Genomic DNA, 18,723 nt, shown 5'->3' with positions numbered 1-18,723 from the left:
GAATGGTGTTTTGTGTGTGTGTGTGTGTGTGTGTGTGTGTGTGTGTGTGTGCGCGCGCGCGTGCGCATGTATCTGTTGTTTTAAATATATTAACTATGGATAATGACTGTGAGCATAGAAATGGCCAATATATTAGACACACAGCTGCTGTATAAGCATGTGGTGGGCACTGTGGGTACACAACTGTCTTGGAATATAGTGGATACCATTCTCCTGGTGTCTTGGGCTTAATGGACAGGTCAGCATGTCTGGGCCAGCAACTGTAAGAGTTCTTCCACTTGAGCTCACTCTGTTACAGTTCAAATAGGTAGTATGGTACTATGTCAGTACAAGTGATATATTTTAAAGTTGCTTTTTGTTCAGAATATAGTTTTCAAAAGCAAGAAATTTATTTATACATTTTGCTCTTTTTAAAGTCCTCATGCTATAATCCTAGTACTTAGGAAACTGCAGTAGGAAGATGGTGAGGTTGAAGCCAGCCTTGGCTGCTTTGAGGTATTATCTCCAACCACCCAGAGAAATAGCTGTTCAGAAACTGATAAAAAGAAATATCAAAAGGAAATGAGTGCTTTTAAGTGGATAAATGGATATTTTACCACAGACTCTAAATGTTCTGACTCACTGTAATGGACAGGAGTCATGTCCAAGTACAGGTAGAATTGTTTATTTGTTGAGACAGTTTATATAACAACCCTGACTGGGAGCTCTCTCTGTAGACCAGGCTTGAACTCACAGAGACCCACCTGCTTCTGCCTCCCGAGTGCTGGATTAAAGGCTTGGGCCATCATGCCTGGCCCCAGTCTAGGTTGAAACCACTTTGTGTCGTGTAGAATCTGCAGAGGAGGGATGAGAGGAGCTGCCGAAAACTCCAGCTTCTGAAGGAAAAGATGGTAATGATAATGAAGTGAAGGCATGTTTTGGTCCTGGCATAGCTAGTACTGGTGGACAACGTGTCCATCTCAGGTGAGATGATCACCTGATCAGACTTGCAACTGCTGGCACTTCCTTTTTCAGTCATCTACTGCCTGGTTCTCTGCTTTGCACTGGAACTACAGGATTGACACTGGGTAGTAGATCAGCATAATGTCATTAACTACCATCTTTGGGGAACCAGCTGTTCCACATAAGTGATTTCTCCAATAATCTCTTAAAGAACGAAAAATTCTTTCAAGTTATCTCTTTTTTTATTGCTTTATAAATAATACCATTCAAAGTTTCCACCTCCTCCCCTCCTCCCATTTCCCTCCTGCTCCCCCACTCACCCTCCCCTTTTCCCCTCCAGTCTTAAGAGAGGACAGTGTACCCTGCCCTGTGGGAAGTCCAAGGCCCTCCCCCCTCCATCCAGGCCTAGGAAGGTGAGCATCCAAACAGACTAGAATCCCAAAAAGCTAGTCCATGCAATAGAATCAAATCCCAGTGCCATTATCTTTGGCTTCTCAGTCTGCCCCCATTGTCAGCCTCATTCAGAGACTGGTTTGATCACATGCTCGTTCAGTCCTAGTCCAGCTGGACTTGGTGAGCTCCCATTAGATCAGTCACACTGTCTCAGTGGGTGGACCAACCCCTTGCGGTCCTGACTTCCTTGCTCATGTTCTCCCTCCTTCTGCTCTTCAGCTGGACCTTGGGAGCTCAGTCCAGTGCTCCAGTGTGGGTCTCTGTCTCCATCCATCACCGGATGAAGGTTCTATGGCGATATGCAAGGTAGTCATTAGTGTGGCTATGGCACCCTCTCCTCCACTGCCCAAGGACCTAGCTGGGGTCATCCCCGTGGATTCCTGGGAATCCCTCCAGAGCCAAGCTTCTTGCCAACCCCAAAATGGCTCCCTCAATTAAGATACCTCCTTCCCTGCTCCCATATCCGTCCTTCCTCCACCTCAACCATCCCATTTCCTCAAGCTCTCCCCAACCCTCCCCTTCTCCCCTCTTCCTTTATACAAACATGACTTAGAAGAGGAATATGGAATCCGGTTTGTATCACATTGTTCCTATTCTGAATTTGCTGGTGCAGTTTGAGTTTTGTGTGTCTGCTTTGTCTTCTATTTTGGCGTCTCTGGAGTCAGTTATATTTTCTTGTGTTACTGTCAATGGTGGTTTGAATAAGACTTTAAAAGCCCAAGCCAGACCCAGAGTCTCTTCTGCCGCCTGTGGATCTGGATGTAGAACTCTTAGCTCCTTCCTTAGCACCATGTCTGCTTGCATGCTGCTGTGCTTCCTGCCATGACAATAATGGACTGAACCTCTGAACTGTAAGCCAGCCTCAATTAAAAGTTTCCCTTTATAAGAGTTGTCGTGACCATGGTGCCTCTTCACAGCAGTGGAACAGTGACTAAGGCAGTCTAATCTTTCAGTCCTCATTTCCTCCATTTATTGTTCCTTATATATATGTCAGGACCCATAAATATTTGTGAGTGTATGTATAGGTATATCTACTAGGGAAAAAAGGTGATGGTATTGAATATCAGACCCTGACCCTCATATGGTAGGCAAGCATTCTGCCACCAAGCTGTGTTCCTAGCTGCTCCTAAAGTGGGCATATCAACATATGTCAACTCTGAGTAGTAGCTTAAGACACATTCCACTATAAAGCAACACTTGATTATATGGGTTAGGAATTCCCTTCTGTATTCTGAAGGACTGTATTATAAAATAAGACTGGAGCTTACATTTTTAAATTATGTGTATTTTGGTCTGTGCACATGCAGGTTGTGAGGAATGGCTTATTCTCTTCACAGCCTTTGTCTTCTTGGAAGAGAGGACTAGTACATGAAACAGGTAAATGAGGAGCTTAGCTGAGTACTGTTGCTTAGAGAGCACCAAGTGAGTACTGTCTTCAGTCTGGCACTATGGTGTGGCATTTCTACAGTGATTATGCTTTCCTCTGTAAAACGACCAAGATGATAGCTTTTCTTCTGCTTAATTAATAACACCAAAGGACTGCCATTGTGTCTGCAGTGTTGAGGCTCTAAGGTAGAAGAACTTCATTTGGAGCCATTCAGAGTAATAAGTAGAAACGGTTTCAAAAAAGTAGCTTACTTTGGTTAATGCTAAAAGTGACATTTACCTGAATTTAAATGGAAGCTGCTATGTCTTGTAGGCATTACTTAGTATTGTAGCTTTTCAAATAACATTTACTGTGAAGAAGGGTTTTAAAAAGTGAGACACTGTATTTGTCTCAGGATACATCTTTTCTAAAGAGCTGATTTGAAACATGTCACATGTTACACAACTGTGAAATTTCACAAGGAAAACTATTGCATTGATGAATATTGTAGGTATGAATTTCCATTTTAAAAGAATGAGACAAAAGTTAATTTCTTCAGAAGTGTGAAACGGACAGTTACTGGCAGTGGGGTGCATAACGAATAGGCCAGCTGCCACCATGGCTGTCGGGCTAGCAGTAGCAGTAGGGCCACATCCTCGTGGTCTCAGCTTCTCTGCGGGCAGTCATTCTGCCTGTTTTTTTTGGGGGGCAGACACAGGTTTGTGTGTAGAGGTGGTGTAGAGAGGGTATGGGGAGGAATCTGAAGGTTTGTTTTCAGATGGAGTAGAAGGAAAGGATGCTGTAGCGCTGAGTACTGGGTGGGAAAGCATCATCATGACCATGTTTTCTGTCAGGCAGAGGCAGACGATATTTCAGATTCTGATGGGTGAATGGTCTCTGTGACTTTTGGTATTTCTTGGAAACTGGGTGTGGAAGTCTCTTCAGGTAAAAGGTGAAAGGAAGAAGTAGGCATCTGGGGCTGCGTAGTATGGTTCATCTGCAGGTATAGAGGCATGCATTGGTCTAAGGCCATGAGGCCCATTGCATGAGGCAAGTGTACAATATACAGAGTTGCTGGACTAGGTTGTGGGTTCCTAGGTGAACTTTGAATGAAGTCAAAACAAGCTAGAGGGTATTGAGGAATTTTGTAAGGTGTAATTATGAAGATTATAGATCCATAGCTGATTTTGAGTCTTCCAGAATGTAGGCTAGACTCTGGAACTTTTTAGGAAGAAACCAGTGGTACCATGACTGTCATTCTCTACAAATCAGTGCTGGTGGGACCCTTGTAGGTTTGTGTTATACAGAGGAGGGCAGAGGACAGGCTTGTCATCTTTAAGAAGTCAATTGGCTTCTGTGTGTCAGTCAGTGATGTCTGAGCCTTAGCTTAAAAGGAATATATCTTAGCCCCAGCGTGATGAATATAAGTAGGGGTGGTGGAAGTTTCTGCCAGTAGCCTGATGTATGGTCACTCTCGGGCTGTTTAGCCACTGTGAAGTTTTCAAGATTATAAAGAATGGAGGGTTTTTGAGGTCTGTATAATGGTTGCCCCGCAAGTGTCAGTCCTCCAATGACCAGTAGACAGTGTGTAAATTCTCCACATGTTAGGTGAAAACTGTCAGCTATTTTCTTGACTGGCTCTCTTTAAGGACATGCTGCTTGTTAGAGAGTTATGATAATAATCCATTCTGAACATTTTGTTGGCTTGTCCTTTTGAAACAGGATCTCACTTGTACCCTAGCCTGAATTGCTGCTAATCATAGCACAGGCTAGCCTCAAACTTTTGGTGACTCTACTGCCTCATCTTTTGAATACTGAAATTATGGTATGAACTGTCATGCCTGGTTTCATTCTGAACTTTAAAGGTGACATTTTATTTTCAGTCTGCCTTGCTTGCCTAAGCATAGAACCCATTGGTGCCTTCCTGATACCCGTCTTATTATTCCCCCAGCCTTCTCAGTGTAACTTGCTTTAAAAAGTGTTCCTTGCCACAGTTTCTGTCCATTTTTGTCTGTGGAAAGTAAGGAGTACATACATAGTGTGCACATATGGATGTATATGTGGTACCCCTCCACTTCTGAGAGGCATTCTTACGGTGTTTGGAACTTGTTTCTACTGGGGTCTCTTTTGTGGGATTTCCCTCTGTATGCTATGAATATGTTTTGTTACCATTGGTTAATTAAGATGCTGCTTTGGCCTATAGCAGGGCAGAATATAACCAGGCTGGAAGAAATATATAGAGAGAGTAGGTGAAGTAGGGAGACACCATGAAGCTGCCGAAGGAGCAATATGCCGACACTGGTAAGCCACAGCCTAGTGACACACAGATTAATAGAAATGGGTTAATTTAAGATGTAAGAGTTAGCTAGAAATGTGCATAGCTATTGGTCAAACAGTGTTTTAATCAATATAGTTTCTGTGTGATTATCATGTCTGGACAGCTGGGAAATGAATGAGCAGTCTCTTTCTACAAAATGATGCCCAAGGAGGGGCCATTATTACAGGTCTCAAGCTGTAGCTAGCTGCTCGCAGTATACACTGTCCAGTGTTACATAGAAGTGTCTCTGTTCTCAAGTTGGAAATCATTTTTGGTCAGCTTCCTTGTTTTGGGAATGAAGATCTTTCTCAGGCCCTAGGACAGTCATTGCTGACCCAGGACTGGGCACAAGGACCCAACTCGCACACTCAGCTCTGTGTGGTGCCACTTAGTTCTGGTTTAGCAGGAGTAATTTTCTGACAACTTGAGAGTTTTGCTAATCTGTTAGTGTTTAAGAGTGAGAAACCTTATAGTACATTGTAGTGGCTTTACTTTCTTTAATCATTGTAATGAATAAATCTTGTCTGTGTTATACTAAGATAGTTATTACATTTTGTATGTATTATGTGCATACATGTATATGTATGGGGTGTGTGTGCACTTGGACATGCAACTGGAGGTCAATTTTTGAGACTTAATTCTCTCCTCTCACCATATGGGTTCGGGGAATCAAATTCAGGCTGTTAGTCTTGGTGACAAGCACCTTTACACACTGAGCCATCTTGTCAGCCCAAGTATTGTATTAAAAGTTGTTGTAAAATGTAATTTATAATGTTTCAGAAACATAGAACCTTCAAAATTCTTATTCTTCTAAAATGAATACATAATATCTGTTATAGAAATGTTGGCCACTACTAATTATCGACAGAGTCTTGGGTCAAGAAAAGAAATAGAAAGTTAAATAATCAAAACTTGAGGGAGGTTACTTTTCACCAAGTTTAAACAATACATTTGTTGCCAATTTCTTTAAGATTATTATATATAATTAAAATCAGAAAGACCAGATTTCAAGAAAGCAAATGAGCCTTGACTCTTGATATTGCAAGAATGACATTATTGCATGATATTTATTTGTTCATTCATTCATTTAGAAGTTCTCTGTGTCACCCTGGCTGTCCTGGAACTCACTCTATAGACCAGGCTGGCCTCACCTGCCTCTGCACCCCAAATACTGGGATTAAAGGCGTGCACCACCACCACCACACAGTTTATTGTATGAATCTTATTATTTTAACTTTTTAGTAATTTTAAATAAATTTGCATTTTAAACTGATTTTTAATCTTTGAATTTGAAAAGGGTTCTTGCTAATATAGTTAAACAGTCTTAAGAATTTAGTCCCATTGGGTGTGGTGATGCACGCCTATAATCCTAGCAGAGGCAGGTGGATCCTTTTGAGTTCCAAGTCAGCTAAGGCTGCAGTGAGGTCTTTAGTCCTGTCCTAAACACCCTACTCTAGAGTGCTTAGAAATTCCTGCAGGTCAGTGGGCCAGTCATCGCCGTGACTGTCTCAGATGGGTGCAGCTTCACATTGGTGGCTGGCAGTGCTGGTTTAGCTCTCAGTTATATCCTGCATCCCAGACTAAATGGTCTTTCATTAAAAATGAACAAACATCACTGGCTTCTCTAGAATGGAGATCTCATAGGCATTGGTTTCCCCCTCTTCTCTGGTCCATATTTACTTATACAGAGTGAGACCTGACCCACAGAAGGTGCTTAGTAAGTATTTTCTAGATGAGCAGGTCTTTAGTAATCTAGATTGCAGAATTCTGTTATCCTGAGGAGGGAAGGTTACAAAGTCGTGACTAAATGAGAATATTAAGGTAGTGTTAGATACTAGCAGAAATAACTTTATTCCTTAGGGAAAAGTTGAATTCACTGAAAAAGAATGGTACAAATTCAGCTTCTTCTTTGTTTGTTTTTATTTTATTTTCTAAATTTGGGAAATTAGCCATCAAGAAATACTTCTTTTTTCCTGTTGGTTAATTTGGCATCTGACTCTTTGAACACAGGTTGTGGAAGTCCTAAAAAACACTGATAATAGAAAAAGCAAAAAAGTATTACTTCTGAAGATGCTGACATGTCTACATGATTAGGCTGCTAGGGTGTGGGCTGATGTTACTTGTTAGGAGTTTAGTCTGTACAGATAGTTTGGAAAGCAGTTGTCAAGAAAGAAACTGCAGGTACAGACTTTGGGTACAGGACATACAGTTAATCCCCCATTCCCCTCACCTCCCATCTCCCCTACCCATCCCCCCTCTGTAGCATCGTGCAGTGTTCTAGGTTCCTGTTTGACTGGTTGGGACATAGTTTGGTTGCCAATTCCAAACTGGTCTGTTGGATCTGTTGTTCAATCTACGTGGAGTGTATGCACTTGGATATTAATACTGGAATACACATGAACAGTTGACAGGTCAGAGCAATAAAGTCCCAATGATACCTTCATCTACATTCTTGAAAAGAATTTTTTAAATAACATATTTTTAATGCTTATGAGTATTTTTGCCTACGTGTGTGTATGTGCACCAGAGGCATGCCTTTTGCCCTCTAATGTCAGAAGAGGGTGTAGGATCCCCTGGAACTGGAGTGCAGATAGTTGTGAGCTACCATATGGCTTCTGGGAATCAAACCTGGGTCCTTTGCAACAGTAAGAAGTTCTCTTAACTGCTGAGCCATCTCTTCAGCTCCACATACATTCTTTAAAGAAAAAAAACCTTCTTGTTTCTTGAGATTAATATAATTCTATCATTTCCCTTTCTCTTTCCTCCCTCCAGACCCTCCCATATACCCTTCCTTGTTCTCTTATAAATTCATGGCCTCTTTAAAAAATCGTTGTTATAGGTATATATGTTAATCCACAAAACAAGTCCTGAAAGATTTTTAAAAGCCAGAGAGAGAGTCAGGGAGTTTCCTATGAGATTATGTCTCCAAGTATGTTAGAGGCTGTACCATAAATCACACCAACATGACTGTCTAAACGTGAGCTGAACAAGGACAGCAACAATAGGCATGTTGTTCCAAAAGATGACCGCAATCTTTTGGAAGATGGATTGTGTATGCGGGAACACAGAAGCCTATATTCTGTACACTTAAGTTTCTATTCAGGGAATGCTTACTCTGTAAACTTCAGATCTATTGCCCTACATATACAAAATTGTTCTTTTGTAGACACTTATATTTTAAAAATAAGGAATGGCAACCCAGTAGTCAATTTTTGACATGATGCCAGAAAAGCACACTACATTAACATTTCATGGTCTAGCATTTTCTACATCATACATTTTTTTTCTTAGCTGTGAAGTTTCGGCAGATTGTTATGCAAAACAGTTTTGTGTCTCTGTGTGACTGAGAAGACAGCTGTTAGTCCTAATGAGGAGCGCTAGCATTACAGTATTTCCATTGATTGAGACCCACGGAGGGAGCAGAATGTTCCAGATCAGGCAGTGGTGTGTGGTGAGAAGGTACCATACTGTCAGCTGGAAGTACATGCTCGGCTGCTCTCCACGACAAGATAAATGAGTTTGCTGGAGTTTGGCAGAGTCTGAAGCTTTTCCAGTGAGTGGTTGTAGCTCGCTAGCCTCCCTGTGGGACCCACAGTCCAAAGGTGCCTTTAAAACTACTGCGTCTTTGCCATGCTTGTCTCTTGATGTCCTACGATACCCGTCAGCATCGTGATTTATTAAGAACCTCATGTCTTCTAGCCTTTCATTAGCATAAGGTTGGATAATCTTTTGGTGAGGCTTTTTTTCTCTACATTAATTGAGGGAAGTACTAGCTGAAATTTAACTTGGCCAAAACCTTCTAGAGCACACTGCAAACAGAAGTCCTCATGCTTTCTCAATCTCTGGCAATAGGAGAAGCTCTCCAAACATTCCTGTAACCTTTGCTGCACCCCATTTATAGTCAGGATGTGTGCTGTTATTTATTTAAATAAAGAATATGTGGGGCTAGAGAGATGCCTTAGCTGTTAAGAGCTCTGTCTGCCTTTCCAGAGGACCTGGGTTCAACTCCCAGCACCCACATGGTGGCTCACAACTATCTGTAACTCCAGTTCCCAGGATCCAACACCCTCACACAGACATACTTTCAGGAAAAACACTATACAAATGCATACAAAATAGAAATAGTTATTAAAAAAGTACAGATAGGTCAGTCATGATTGTACGGTTTGTCCATATATCTGTTTTTCTCCTGATCATATATTGCTGTATGCTGTGTCTTTTATTCTGCATCCAGATGTGCAGTAGTCTTCTGGAGACGCTGTTGATTGACACATGTACAGAGGAAGTACCCATTGGGATCAGATGAGCTGAGACAGGGAGGCTTCAAGTGCCATTTTATCATTTCAGTCCCGTCTCTCAACAAGTAATTGATGACTTTGGTTTGAAAGAAAGGGTTGCATTACAAGTTAACCTAATAGACCATGGTCACTTCTAACTGGGGCAATTTTCCCAATGACTAGTGGTGTTGTGTGTGTGTACTTTGAAGCCATAGGTCACCATCTAGTGTCTTCCTCACTCATTTTTTCTTCACCTTAATTTTTGAGATCTTTTTTTTTTCTTTTTTTTTTTGAGTTATCTTACTGAACCCAAATTTCAGAGGACTGGCTGACTAGCAAGTTCCAGGGATCTTCCAAGCTCTACCCCTTCAGCCCTAGGATTGCAGGTGTCTACTGCCATGCCTGTGTTTTTTTTTGTTTTTTTTTTGTTTTTTTTTTAATGGGGATCTGGGAATTGAGCATTGGACCTAATACTTATATGGCAAGTACTTTATTGACAGACCTATCTCACAGGCATATCTTACTTGGAAAAAATGTCAATTGAACTTCTTTGCCATTGTGAATTGCCCAGTATTTTTACTAACTGTAGTGTTTTGATTGAATTGGAAGTTATAGTTGAAATGGCGTTTTTCTTAATTCATCCCACCAGACCTAAATATATAGAAATTTTGGTAGGCTGTGTAATCCATATTTTTCTAGTAACTTCTTTGCTGCACTGTCTGAGGATGATAGGACAGAGTAAACATAGACTGCATTTTCCTGCACAGCTGGGAAATAAAGCAGGGGTCCTTCCTTATGTAACATATGTACAAGGAGAGTTTACGAAGCAGGCTCAGGCTGCAGAGAAGAAGATGCTGTAAACGTGCTCATCTCCCACATCCTTGCCCTCTGTTGCCCTTCTGAAAGCAAGACGTGTGTATGTGTACTGTGGGGGATGGTTGGTATGTCCTGCACTCTAACTGCTGATGTGTCTGACCTTTACCTGTAGTACTGTGACCTCTGCTGTGTTCACTGTGGGAGACAACGTTGTTTCGGGCAGCGATGACCGCACAGTAAAAGTCTGGGATTTAAAAAATATGAGATCTCCAATTGCAACAATTCGTACAGACTCTGCCATTAATAGGTAAGAAGTACCTATTAATTATAATTTATTGCCTTGTTTAATGATACAGCCTTTGGGAAGGGAGTTCAGCCTACCGGGAAAATGTATTTTATTGATCCTCTTATGTGAATTCAGTGTCTGTAAGTACTTAACCTTACGTAACACAATAAATACCACATTGATGTAGTAAGACTTAAGGAGTCAGAATGGGCCTTTGATAGCCAGATGGAGTTGAGCTTTCTTTACTTCCTGAGAGGCTCTGTTTGCTGTAAGTCTGTGTGTGGAGTCCATGTGTGGTCTGGCAGTTAGGTGTATCTTAAGTTTCTTGTCGAGTGTTATAGGCAGACTACCCCTGTGATTTGCTAATCTAGTTTGCCTTGAAAGTGAAAAATGTGGCTTTTACTACTGCATGATACTACAATGCCAATATTTTATATAAACTTGTTTTTATATCTTTTTTGTAGGATCAATGTATGTGTTGGCCAAAAAATCATAGCCCTCCCCCATGACAACCGACAAGTGCGATTGTTTGATATGTCAGGAGTGCGACTAGCACGGCTTCCCCGGAGCAGCCGGCAGGTATTGGTTACAGTGTGTTCATCATGAACAGCAAAGGAGAATTTGCAGTTCCGTGTTTTACGTCAGTGTTACCTCAGAGAAGTACAAGCAGGCCACATTCAGAGACTTTCACATATAGAAGAGAGAAAAATTAGTTGGAGCATGTATTTTATGAGATGATGAGCTAGTTTTAGGTTGGTGGGAACTCCTGGAGATGGGATACCTAGCTCCACCTCCAGCCAGAAAAATACCTTCCTGTGGTTAGGTGTCACTGGAAAAAGAAGTTCTGTTTTTTTTTAAAATTATTGTTATTATTAAATAAATTATGGAATTGCTCCTTGCTACCCATCAGATGTGATATACAAGAGTTTAGTGGGTGCTTCTGTGTGCTTTATTCAGATCACCCCAGAAAGCCTGCTTTCATCCTGAGCAGAATCAGAATGTGTTCAGGGAACCACTAGCACCATGTCCTTAAGGAAGCCCTTAGATGATTTTGATGCTCTATGAAGTGGGGGCTGGGGTCTCAGCATGCATTGTTTAGGTTGATAAGTAGTGGAGCAGAGGTCATAAGGAACATTCCTTTTTTTAGGTTGTGTTTAACTGAGATTCCAAAGCATAGCATCTTAGGGTTACTATTGCTGTCGTGAAACACTGTGGCCAAAACAACTTGGGGAGGACAGGGTTTCTTTAGCGTATGCTTCCATATCACAGTTCATCATTGTAGGAGGTCAGGACAGGGACTTGGAGGCAGGAGTTGATACAGAGGCCATGGAGGGGTGCTGCTTACTAACTTGTTCCTCATGACTTGCTCAGCCTGCTTTCTTATAGAACCTAGGACTACCTGCCCAGGGATGACACCACCCACAATGGGCTGGGCATCCCACAATCACTAATTAAGAAAATGCCCTACCGCTGGATCTTATGGAGACATTTTTCTCAACCTAAATCTCCTCCTTTCAGATGACTTTAGCTTGTGTCAAGTTGACTTAAAACTAATTCGGTTTTTTCCCCCCTTTGGATCATCCCTGAATGTCACTAATGTCTGATGAGTCAGCTAAGACAGTCTGTTAATGAATCCATTCCCTGGTCCTTCCAGGTCACTTGCCTAACCTTTGAGCATTGCTTGGGCCTTTAAAAAAATTTTCCTGTTGCTGTCTTCTGTCTGCTTTTCATTTGATTCCTTCCTGTTGCTGGGACTTTCACTTCATCATGAAATGCTTCAAAGTACAGTTCCCAAGCCACAAGCCAGCTTTGTATCAGTTGTGTACTGCAGACACTGCAGACTAAGGATGAGTTTGGAGATATAGTATGAAGTAGGAATTAGCTATCAGTATGGCACCCTTTTCTCTTTAAGTGGTGCACGGTTTCTCAAGCATGGTAATCCTTCCAGCAATGGTGTTTCAGCCGTTTTTTGTTGCCACCTACAAAAGTGTGCTGCCCAGGATAATTACTATCTTTTTCTTTGAGTGTACATTGTAGGAAATTCCCATAAGATCATTTCACAACCCTGCAAGGCCATGAGTTATCTGCCTACCAGAGTTTTAGTCATGTCTTCAACATGGTAGACTGCTCATGTGTGTCCTAAAATTGCTAATGGCATATAAAGAAAGCATTTGTGAAGAGACTGATGACAGTGTGTGCTGCTTAATTATTCTGATGCTTTCTTTTCCCCCAAGAAAGTAAGGAGTTCTAAGTAGAACTTTGTGGTCAGAATTCCATGTGGAATTATTTGTAAAATATTCAACTTTGCTGGAATTGTAGAAATTTTGTGCCTGGGTTTATTTTTCATTTAGCAGTATGTGAAATAGGTTTATTTTAAGGTTAATGAATAACATCTAACTTCATTTTAGACCTGTAATTCTTCTTCAAATAAATAAGTATAGTTTTAGTATTATATCATTACAGCTAGCCATCACTCACTCACTGTTGTAAGTGCTTTCAGCTGACTAGTTTTAAAAACAGAAAACCAAAACAGAGCATGCGTGGTTGGTTCTCAGCCTTCCTAATAATAACCCTTTAATACAGTTCCTCATTGATCCCCAACTGTAAAATTATTTTTGTTGCTACTTTATAACTGTAATTTTGCTATTGTTATTTGGAGGCCAGTCTGGTCTACAAAGAGAGTTCCAAGACAGCCAGGGCTATACAGAGAAACCCTGTCTCAAAAAACCAAAGGGGAAAAAAATAATCATATTATTAATATCCATGTTTTCCAATGGTCTTTGGGGGTTATCACCCAGAGCTTGAGAACTGCTAATGTATGGGAAGCTTGTTTTCTTCACTAATGGGTTTTGAACCCAAAGCGTCACTCTTATTAGTAAGCATTCTATGACTGAGCTACACTCCCGCTACTTTAAATTTTACTTTTAGAGAGTCTCTTACTAAGTTGCCCAGACTGACTTCAACTTGGATCCTCCTGCCTGAGCCCCATAAAGTAGTTAGTCTACTGCTGCATGTGCCACCATGCTCAGTGAAAAGAACAAGCGATTTTAAATTATTTTACCTTGGAGATAGTGTAGGTAGCGTCCCTTGGTATTTCAGGGAAGCATGTTATGGGGACTGTTAGGAAGAGCTGTAGAGTCAAAAGGCGCTGAGGTCCAGTGACTTCTTACGTGTTGGTTTGTAGATAAATAAGTGGGATCCCATATGGCCAGAGTCCTAGAGCTTTTAATGAAAGAATGCCTGTTGTGACTATCCACAGTAGTGTGGAGTAGCCCTTCTTTATGTGTGTTAGTGGTTGATCCCCCTTTCCAGGCACTTGATCATGCTGTGAACGCATAATGTGTGCACTTTCCCCTTCCATCTCCAGTGACGTTCACTTGTCAGGAAGATGTGGCTTTCAATGTTCTCCCTGGGTAGCTCTTGGCCTAGATGGCCATTTTCTCTAACCGATTTGTCCAGTACCGGATTGCAGTATTTTTCAAGAATACCCTGCAGTTATCTTTAAGTAGTTCCTGTCTAAAGGCATGACTACTGCCAACTAGTGGATGTACATGTGTTTTCCTTAAAAACAAAAACAAATGAAAAACAAATCTCTTTTAACAAAGAATCAATGAAAGATTTTTTTAATAGTGAAGACACCTTCATAACTTGTCACACAGGTTTTTCTTTTATAGTTAGTTTTGCAACCTGGTTGAATCACCCAAATGTATAAACAGTATTTATATTGAAATGTTTACAGAAGAACATCTTGCCTGACTTTTGGCAAGTATTTCTTTTACTTGATAAATACCTGTCAGTTTACTCAATATTGGTGCTTTATAGTATAAGAATGACAACAGTGTGTTAGAGCTGTTACACTAATTTATTGGTGATTCCTGCTGTGTAGTGTGCAAACATTCTAAATGTTGGGGTTTATCTTCAGTGCTCAAATACCTGTACATACACAATATATAACATAAGTTTTGTAAACTATTTTGTAGTAATTTCCTCCAACATTGTGATACTTAATTTGAATTCCTGAGGATTCTAGAATCAACTGAAGAGGCTATTCCATATTTATGTTTCATGTGTGTTTTATTTTATTATGTGAACTATTTATTTACTAAATAATATTTGAGGTCTTTGAATTTGGTTTAATGTGTCTGAAAATACATCTTCTAGCTTCGTTTGTTCATTTAAAAATATCAAAGTGAACATTCATTTTTTTTATGTGTGACTATAATCTTATCATTTTCTTGAAGAAAGACTAATTGTGACTTTTGGTATGAGCCTCTCATTCTTTGAGTGGCACACATTTCGCCTTTGCTCTACCAGCTTGCTACTGACATGTTCCCAATGCACAGTGGTTTTTGGCTCACTTGAGCTATTCCTATGTTGAGTTTTCACTCTTACTTTTATTCATCTGAGTACTATAATTAGCATGGTGAAAGTATTATATTTTGTTTCAGGAATAATGCATTAATTCTATTTCATATGTTTATTCCTAGGGTCACAGACGAATGGTGTGCTGCTCAGCATGGAGTGAAGACCACCCCATGTGCAATCTGTTCACATGTGGCTTCGATAGGCAAGCTATTGGTTGGAACATCAATATTCCTGCATTGTTACAAGAAAAATAAGTCATTGATGTTCCTTAGTTTGAAGTTTGCCATGGACCTTTGATTCATGCAGGCTCTTCTGCATATTGATCAGCCATTATAGTGAGAATTTGGCCCTGGGAAGGGTGCCTTGTATATGTTCTTTTTACATTGTGCCCAGCTTGCATGAAATGTACAGAGAGATGTGTGATTCTGTTTCTTATTTTTGTCTTGTGTATATTGGCATCCTTTGTTCAGTAGAAGTGAAACTCACCTCCCATGTAGCGTACAAAATGCTGAGTTGTTGACGTTGACAGATGAGCAGTAGGGCATTACATTACATTATATGAATTAAATGTGAACTGTGTACCTGTCGTGAGGCATAAACAGTCTGTTACATTGTCTGGAGTAACTATATATACTTACCGTGTCCTGGGAAGACTGCAGAGCTCATTTGCGTTGGCTATTGAGAGGCAGACTGATGGATAAAGATTTCATGTTTGGTTTGTGTGAAGTTATAGCATGTGCTGTTGTGTAATTCATTTCAACTCTTAACTTCTGTTCCAGTTCTGTAAATGTAACCTGGATTTACAACATTTGTGCAGAGTTTCTTTTGAGAAAAAAACATTTCTGTTCTTTTATTATACAAAATGATTTCAGTCTCCCAAGGTCTCATACAAGCAAAATTTAAAATATGATTCTCACCCCTGATTTTAGACGTTAAAACAGTTCAAAGCACTTTAATTTCTAGCTGTGGGTCTAAGCAGGTTTAGAAGTCTCAGATGACTCACCCATCGAGTGTGACCTGACCTTATACAAAGGCCTGCTGCCTGAACACAGAATCTTATTTATTTTCTACACCTTGAATTTGCATATTTCTAAGTGAGTTCACTTCTTTGGTGGTATTTGAGAGCCAAGGATGCAAATAAATGAGCACTACCTCAAAATAAATATTGGGAAAACTTTGGAGTCTCACTGTTGCCTAGATAAGCGCTTGGATTTAAAGCTGGAATACTGGATTCAAGGTAGAAGGCAAGAAAGACAATCATACCAAACATGTCCTGAAGGTGAAAGGCTCTCTAGACAGGCTGGAGAAATAATGGCCATGGTGGGTAGTTCATAGGCAACAAGAAGCATTTGTGTAGAACAGCTTGGATACCTCTCAGTGCCAGTCCTACTACTGCACAAGTGAGCCTTTCGTTCTTGCCTTCTAGAAACCACTGTTCATCTGATATTTGAAAGTTTGTGTTTTTTACAGAGTTACAGTTTTGATAAAGAGACATCTCAGTTACTGCCCCTCACATTTTAATCCTTTCCACATCGCCCTTTGGAGACTATCCTCTTGGGGAGAAGAGAAAGGGTAGTATGCTGTTACAGTTACCCCACCTCTTACCTCTCCTTCAGGTCCCTGTTTTTTCTTTGGATGGCACAGGAGGGCACCTGAACTAGAAGTGGTAGGAAGTTTGGTGTAAGATGTGTGTTGTGCATAAAACATTTGGATGTCCTTTGGTGGCACTTTCTAGGAGTGAGAACTTGATTATTGGCACCTTTGACTTGGGCACCAAAGGAGCTGATATTAGGAACATCTGATTCATTTAGAGTGATTCAATGAGTAATTTTGTTTTTTCAACTAAAAAGAAAAATTGTATTTTTAAAGTCTGACCCTTCTGATCACAAGTCTCACCATGGAGTATTTGAGAACCTAGTCAGACTGGTCACTGTAATTGATTATCGTACATTTTCAGGACCTAGCTCTGACTGTTTTGAATGTATTTTGCTTGATGATGGAGTACTGTAGGATATTGATCCCAGTGGTCTGCTTTACCTACAGACACACAGAGTTTCTCTATCCTCTCCATCCCAGTATATTCACAGAGTTGCTCATGATGATGACAAACTATGTTCTAATGTTCCTTGTATCTTAATCTGAAAGTAAACATAAGAACCAGATCTCTACCAGACACAGTTTTGGCACTTTGAAAAAATCTGTATTCGTGACCATTTAGCTCTATGCAGACTATGACCTTCACTGCCAATAGCTGCTTATTTTCTTTGGCTAACTGGAGGGACCAGCCTCCGACACAGAAGTGAGGCTCTTCACTCATTTCCAGAAGACCCTAATGGTGCTCGACCAGAGTGCTCAGGAGCAGGATGTGACTTACTAGTAACCACTGTGTCATCTGTTCTCATCTCTTTGCTGCTGCGGTCAGTGTTATCTTCAAGAGTTTATGACTGGCACAGGCTTATGCTCATGAGTGTATGCAGGCTGTGTGCATGTGGCTAGGGGTAAGTCATGCTGTCAGCCACATGTGATCTCAATAGAAACAGTGTTTGGAGATAGGAACACTATTGTGTGCTAGAGTGTCCAGAATTTCATTTAATAACGGAGGGGAAATGCGTGGTTATTAAATGTGCATTGATACAAAATTTCCCAAGAGATTTCTTGTTGGACATAATTAACACTCCCGCTCCCCCCTTATTGCTGCATACCAGTTTCTGTAGAGTCAGAAAAGCTCTGTACATATTTGGGAACCTGAAGACTATGTAAATCATTTGTTACTTAAATCTGTGAAAAAAGTTTTGTTTTGTTTTTTGAGGGAAAAGTGCATTTATAAATGTTCTGTGGAATCAGTTATCTTTACTGTATTGATGTAATTGTTTTTAAATGTTCAGTGTCTTCATTGAAATACGAAGTTCATTAAAACATTTGTGTTCTGTAATTACTATTATAAAGGTTTATGTTATTGGGAGTCTTATGTTTTTACTCCTCTTGTGCTACTTTGTAAAGCATTGTTGATATTTGAATTTTTATCTTAGACTTAAAACCCAGTTATATTCTTTATCAATTTCTTTTGCAAGTAAAGACTAGCATTGGTAAGATTTCACCAAGTTCTACCAAAACATTCTTTTCACACTATCCATAAGTCTTGTTTTCCTGTAATAACTTAAGATTTTAAAAAAACTTATTTCAAAACTGTGAACATTTTAATTATGCATAAAGAACATGGACCTCATTATAGAAAGAAGCTAAAAATGAAGTTATGAAAGATTCAAGATTTAAATTCAGCTTCATTAAAATAGCTTTTATTAGTGATCTTTGGCATGCCGTGTGAAAGAAACGATAGCAGTATTTTGGGACTCATGACTTGTGGGCTTAGATAACTGTTTGCTAGCTCTTGTCAGGTCATTTAGCCAAGGAGCCTTTGCTAAGGTGACATTTAGCCAAAGTGTAAAGGTTATAAATGGATAGGAAGTTTCAGAGCATTTCTTGTTGTTGCATGCAAAGGTGGTGAGAGAGAGCTTGGCGTGGTCCGGGTGCTGACCACAGTGTGGCTTCACACAGTGTGGAAGTGGGTGGCCTGGGATGAGACTGGGGTGAACAGGTACCGTCTCATTTAAAGGCCTTGATAGGAAGTGTGGCTTTCGTTCTGCACTTGTTGATTCCTCATGGAGATGCAGTAAGATTAGACAGGCTGTGGAGGTCCAGGTGACAGTATCTGTTGCCAGACCTTGTTGGCAGCAGGATGGCAATAGGATGGGTTTGAGGTCTATTTTGGGTCTAGCACAGGTAGTGATTTCAGGAAGGAAGCATTATTTATGCCACAGTCCAAAAGTATCTTTGAAGAACTGCCTTTTCTAGTTATGCATGTGCATTCGTCAGGGTCTCCAAGATGTTTTAAGGGACTGTT

At 40.4% G+C, this 18,723-nt stretch overlaps 1 protein-coding gene across 3 annotated transcripts in view; it reads left to right on the top strand.

Moving 5' to 3' along the window:
• The window catches only part of Wdr37 (WD repeat domain 37), a 71,399-nt gene extending 53,645 nt beyond the window's left edge, over positions 1 to 17,754 (top strand). For all 3 annotated transcript variants that reach the window (XM_087896429.1, XM_048460957.3, XM_048460959.3), the window contains 3 exons: positions 10,344 to 10,478; positions 10,922 to 11,036; positions 14,945 to 17,754. In XM_087896429.1, the coding sequence (XP_087752555.1) occupies positions 10,344 to 10,478; positions 10,922 to 11,036; positions 14,945 to 15,076 (382 nt within the window). In that variant the 3' untranslated portion in view covers positions 15,077 to 17,754. The remainder of the gene's footprint in view (positions 1 to 10,343; positions 10,479 to 10,921; positions 11,037 to 14,944) is intronic.
• Positions 17,755 to 18,723: the final 969 nt, after the last annotated feature.

This window comes from Myodes glareolus, chromosome 14 (genome assembly GCF_982192425.1).
Source record: "Myodes glareolus chromosome 14, mMyoGla1.1, whole genome shotgun sequence".
NCBI lineage: Eukaryota > Metazoa > Chordata > Mammalia > Rodentia > Cricetidae > Myodes > Myodes glareolus.
This window is presented reverse-complemented; position numbering and strand designations above follow the sequence as displayed.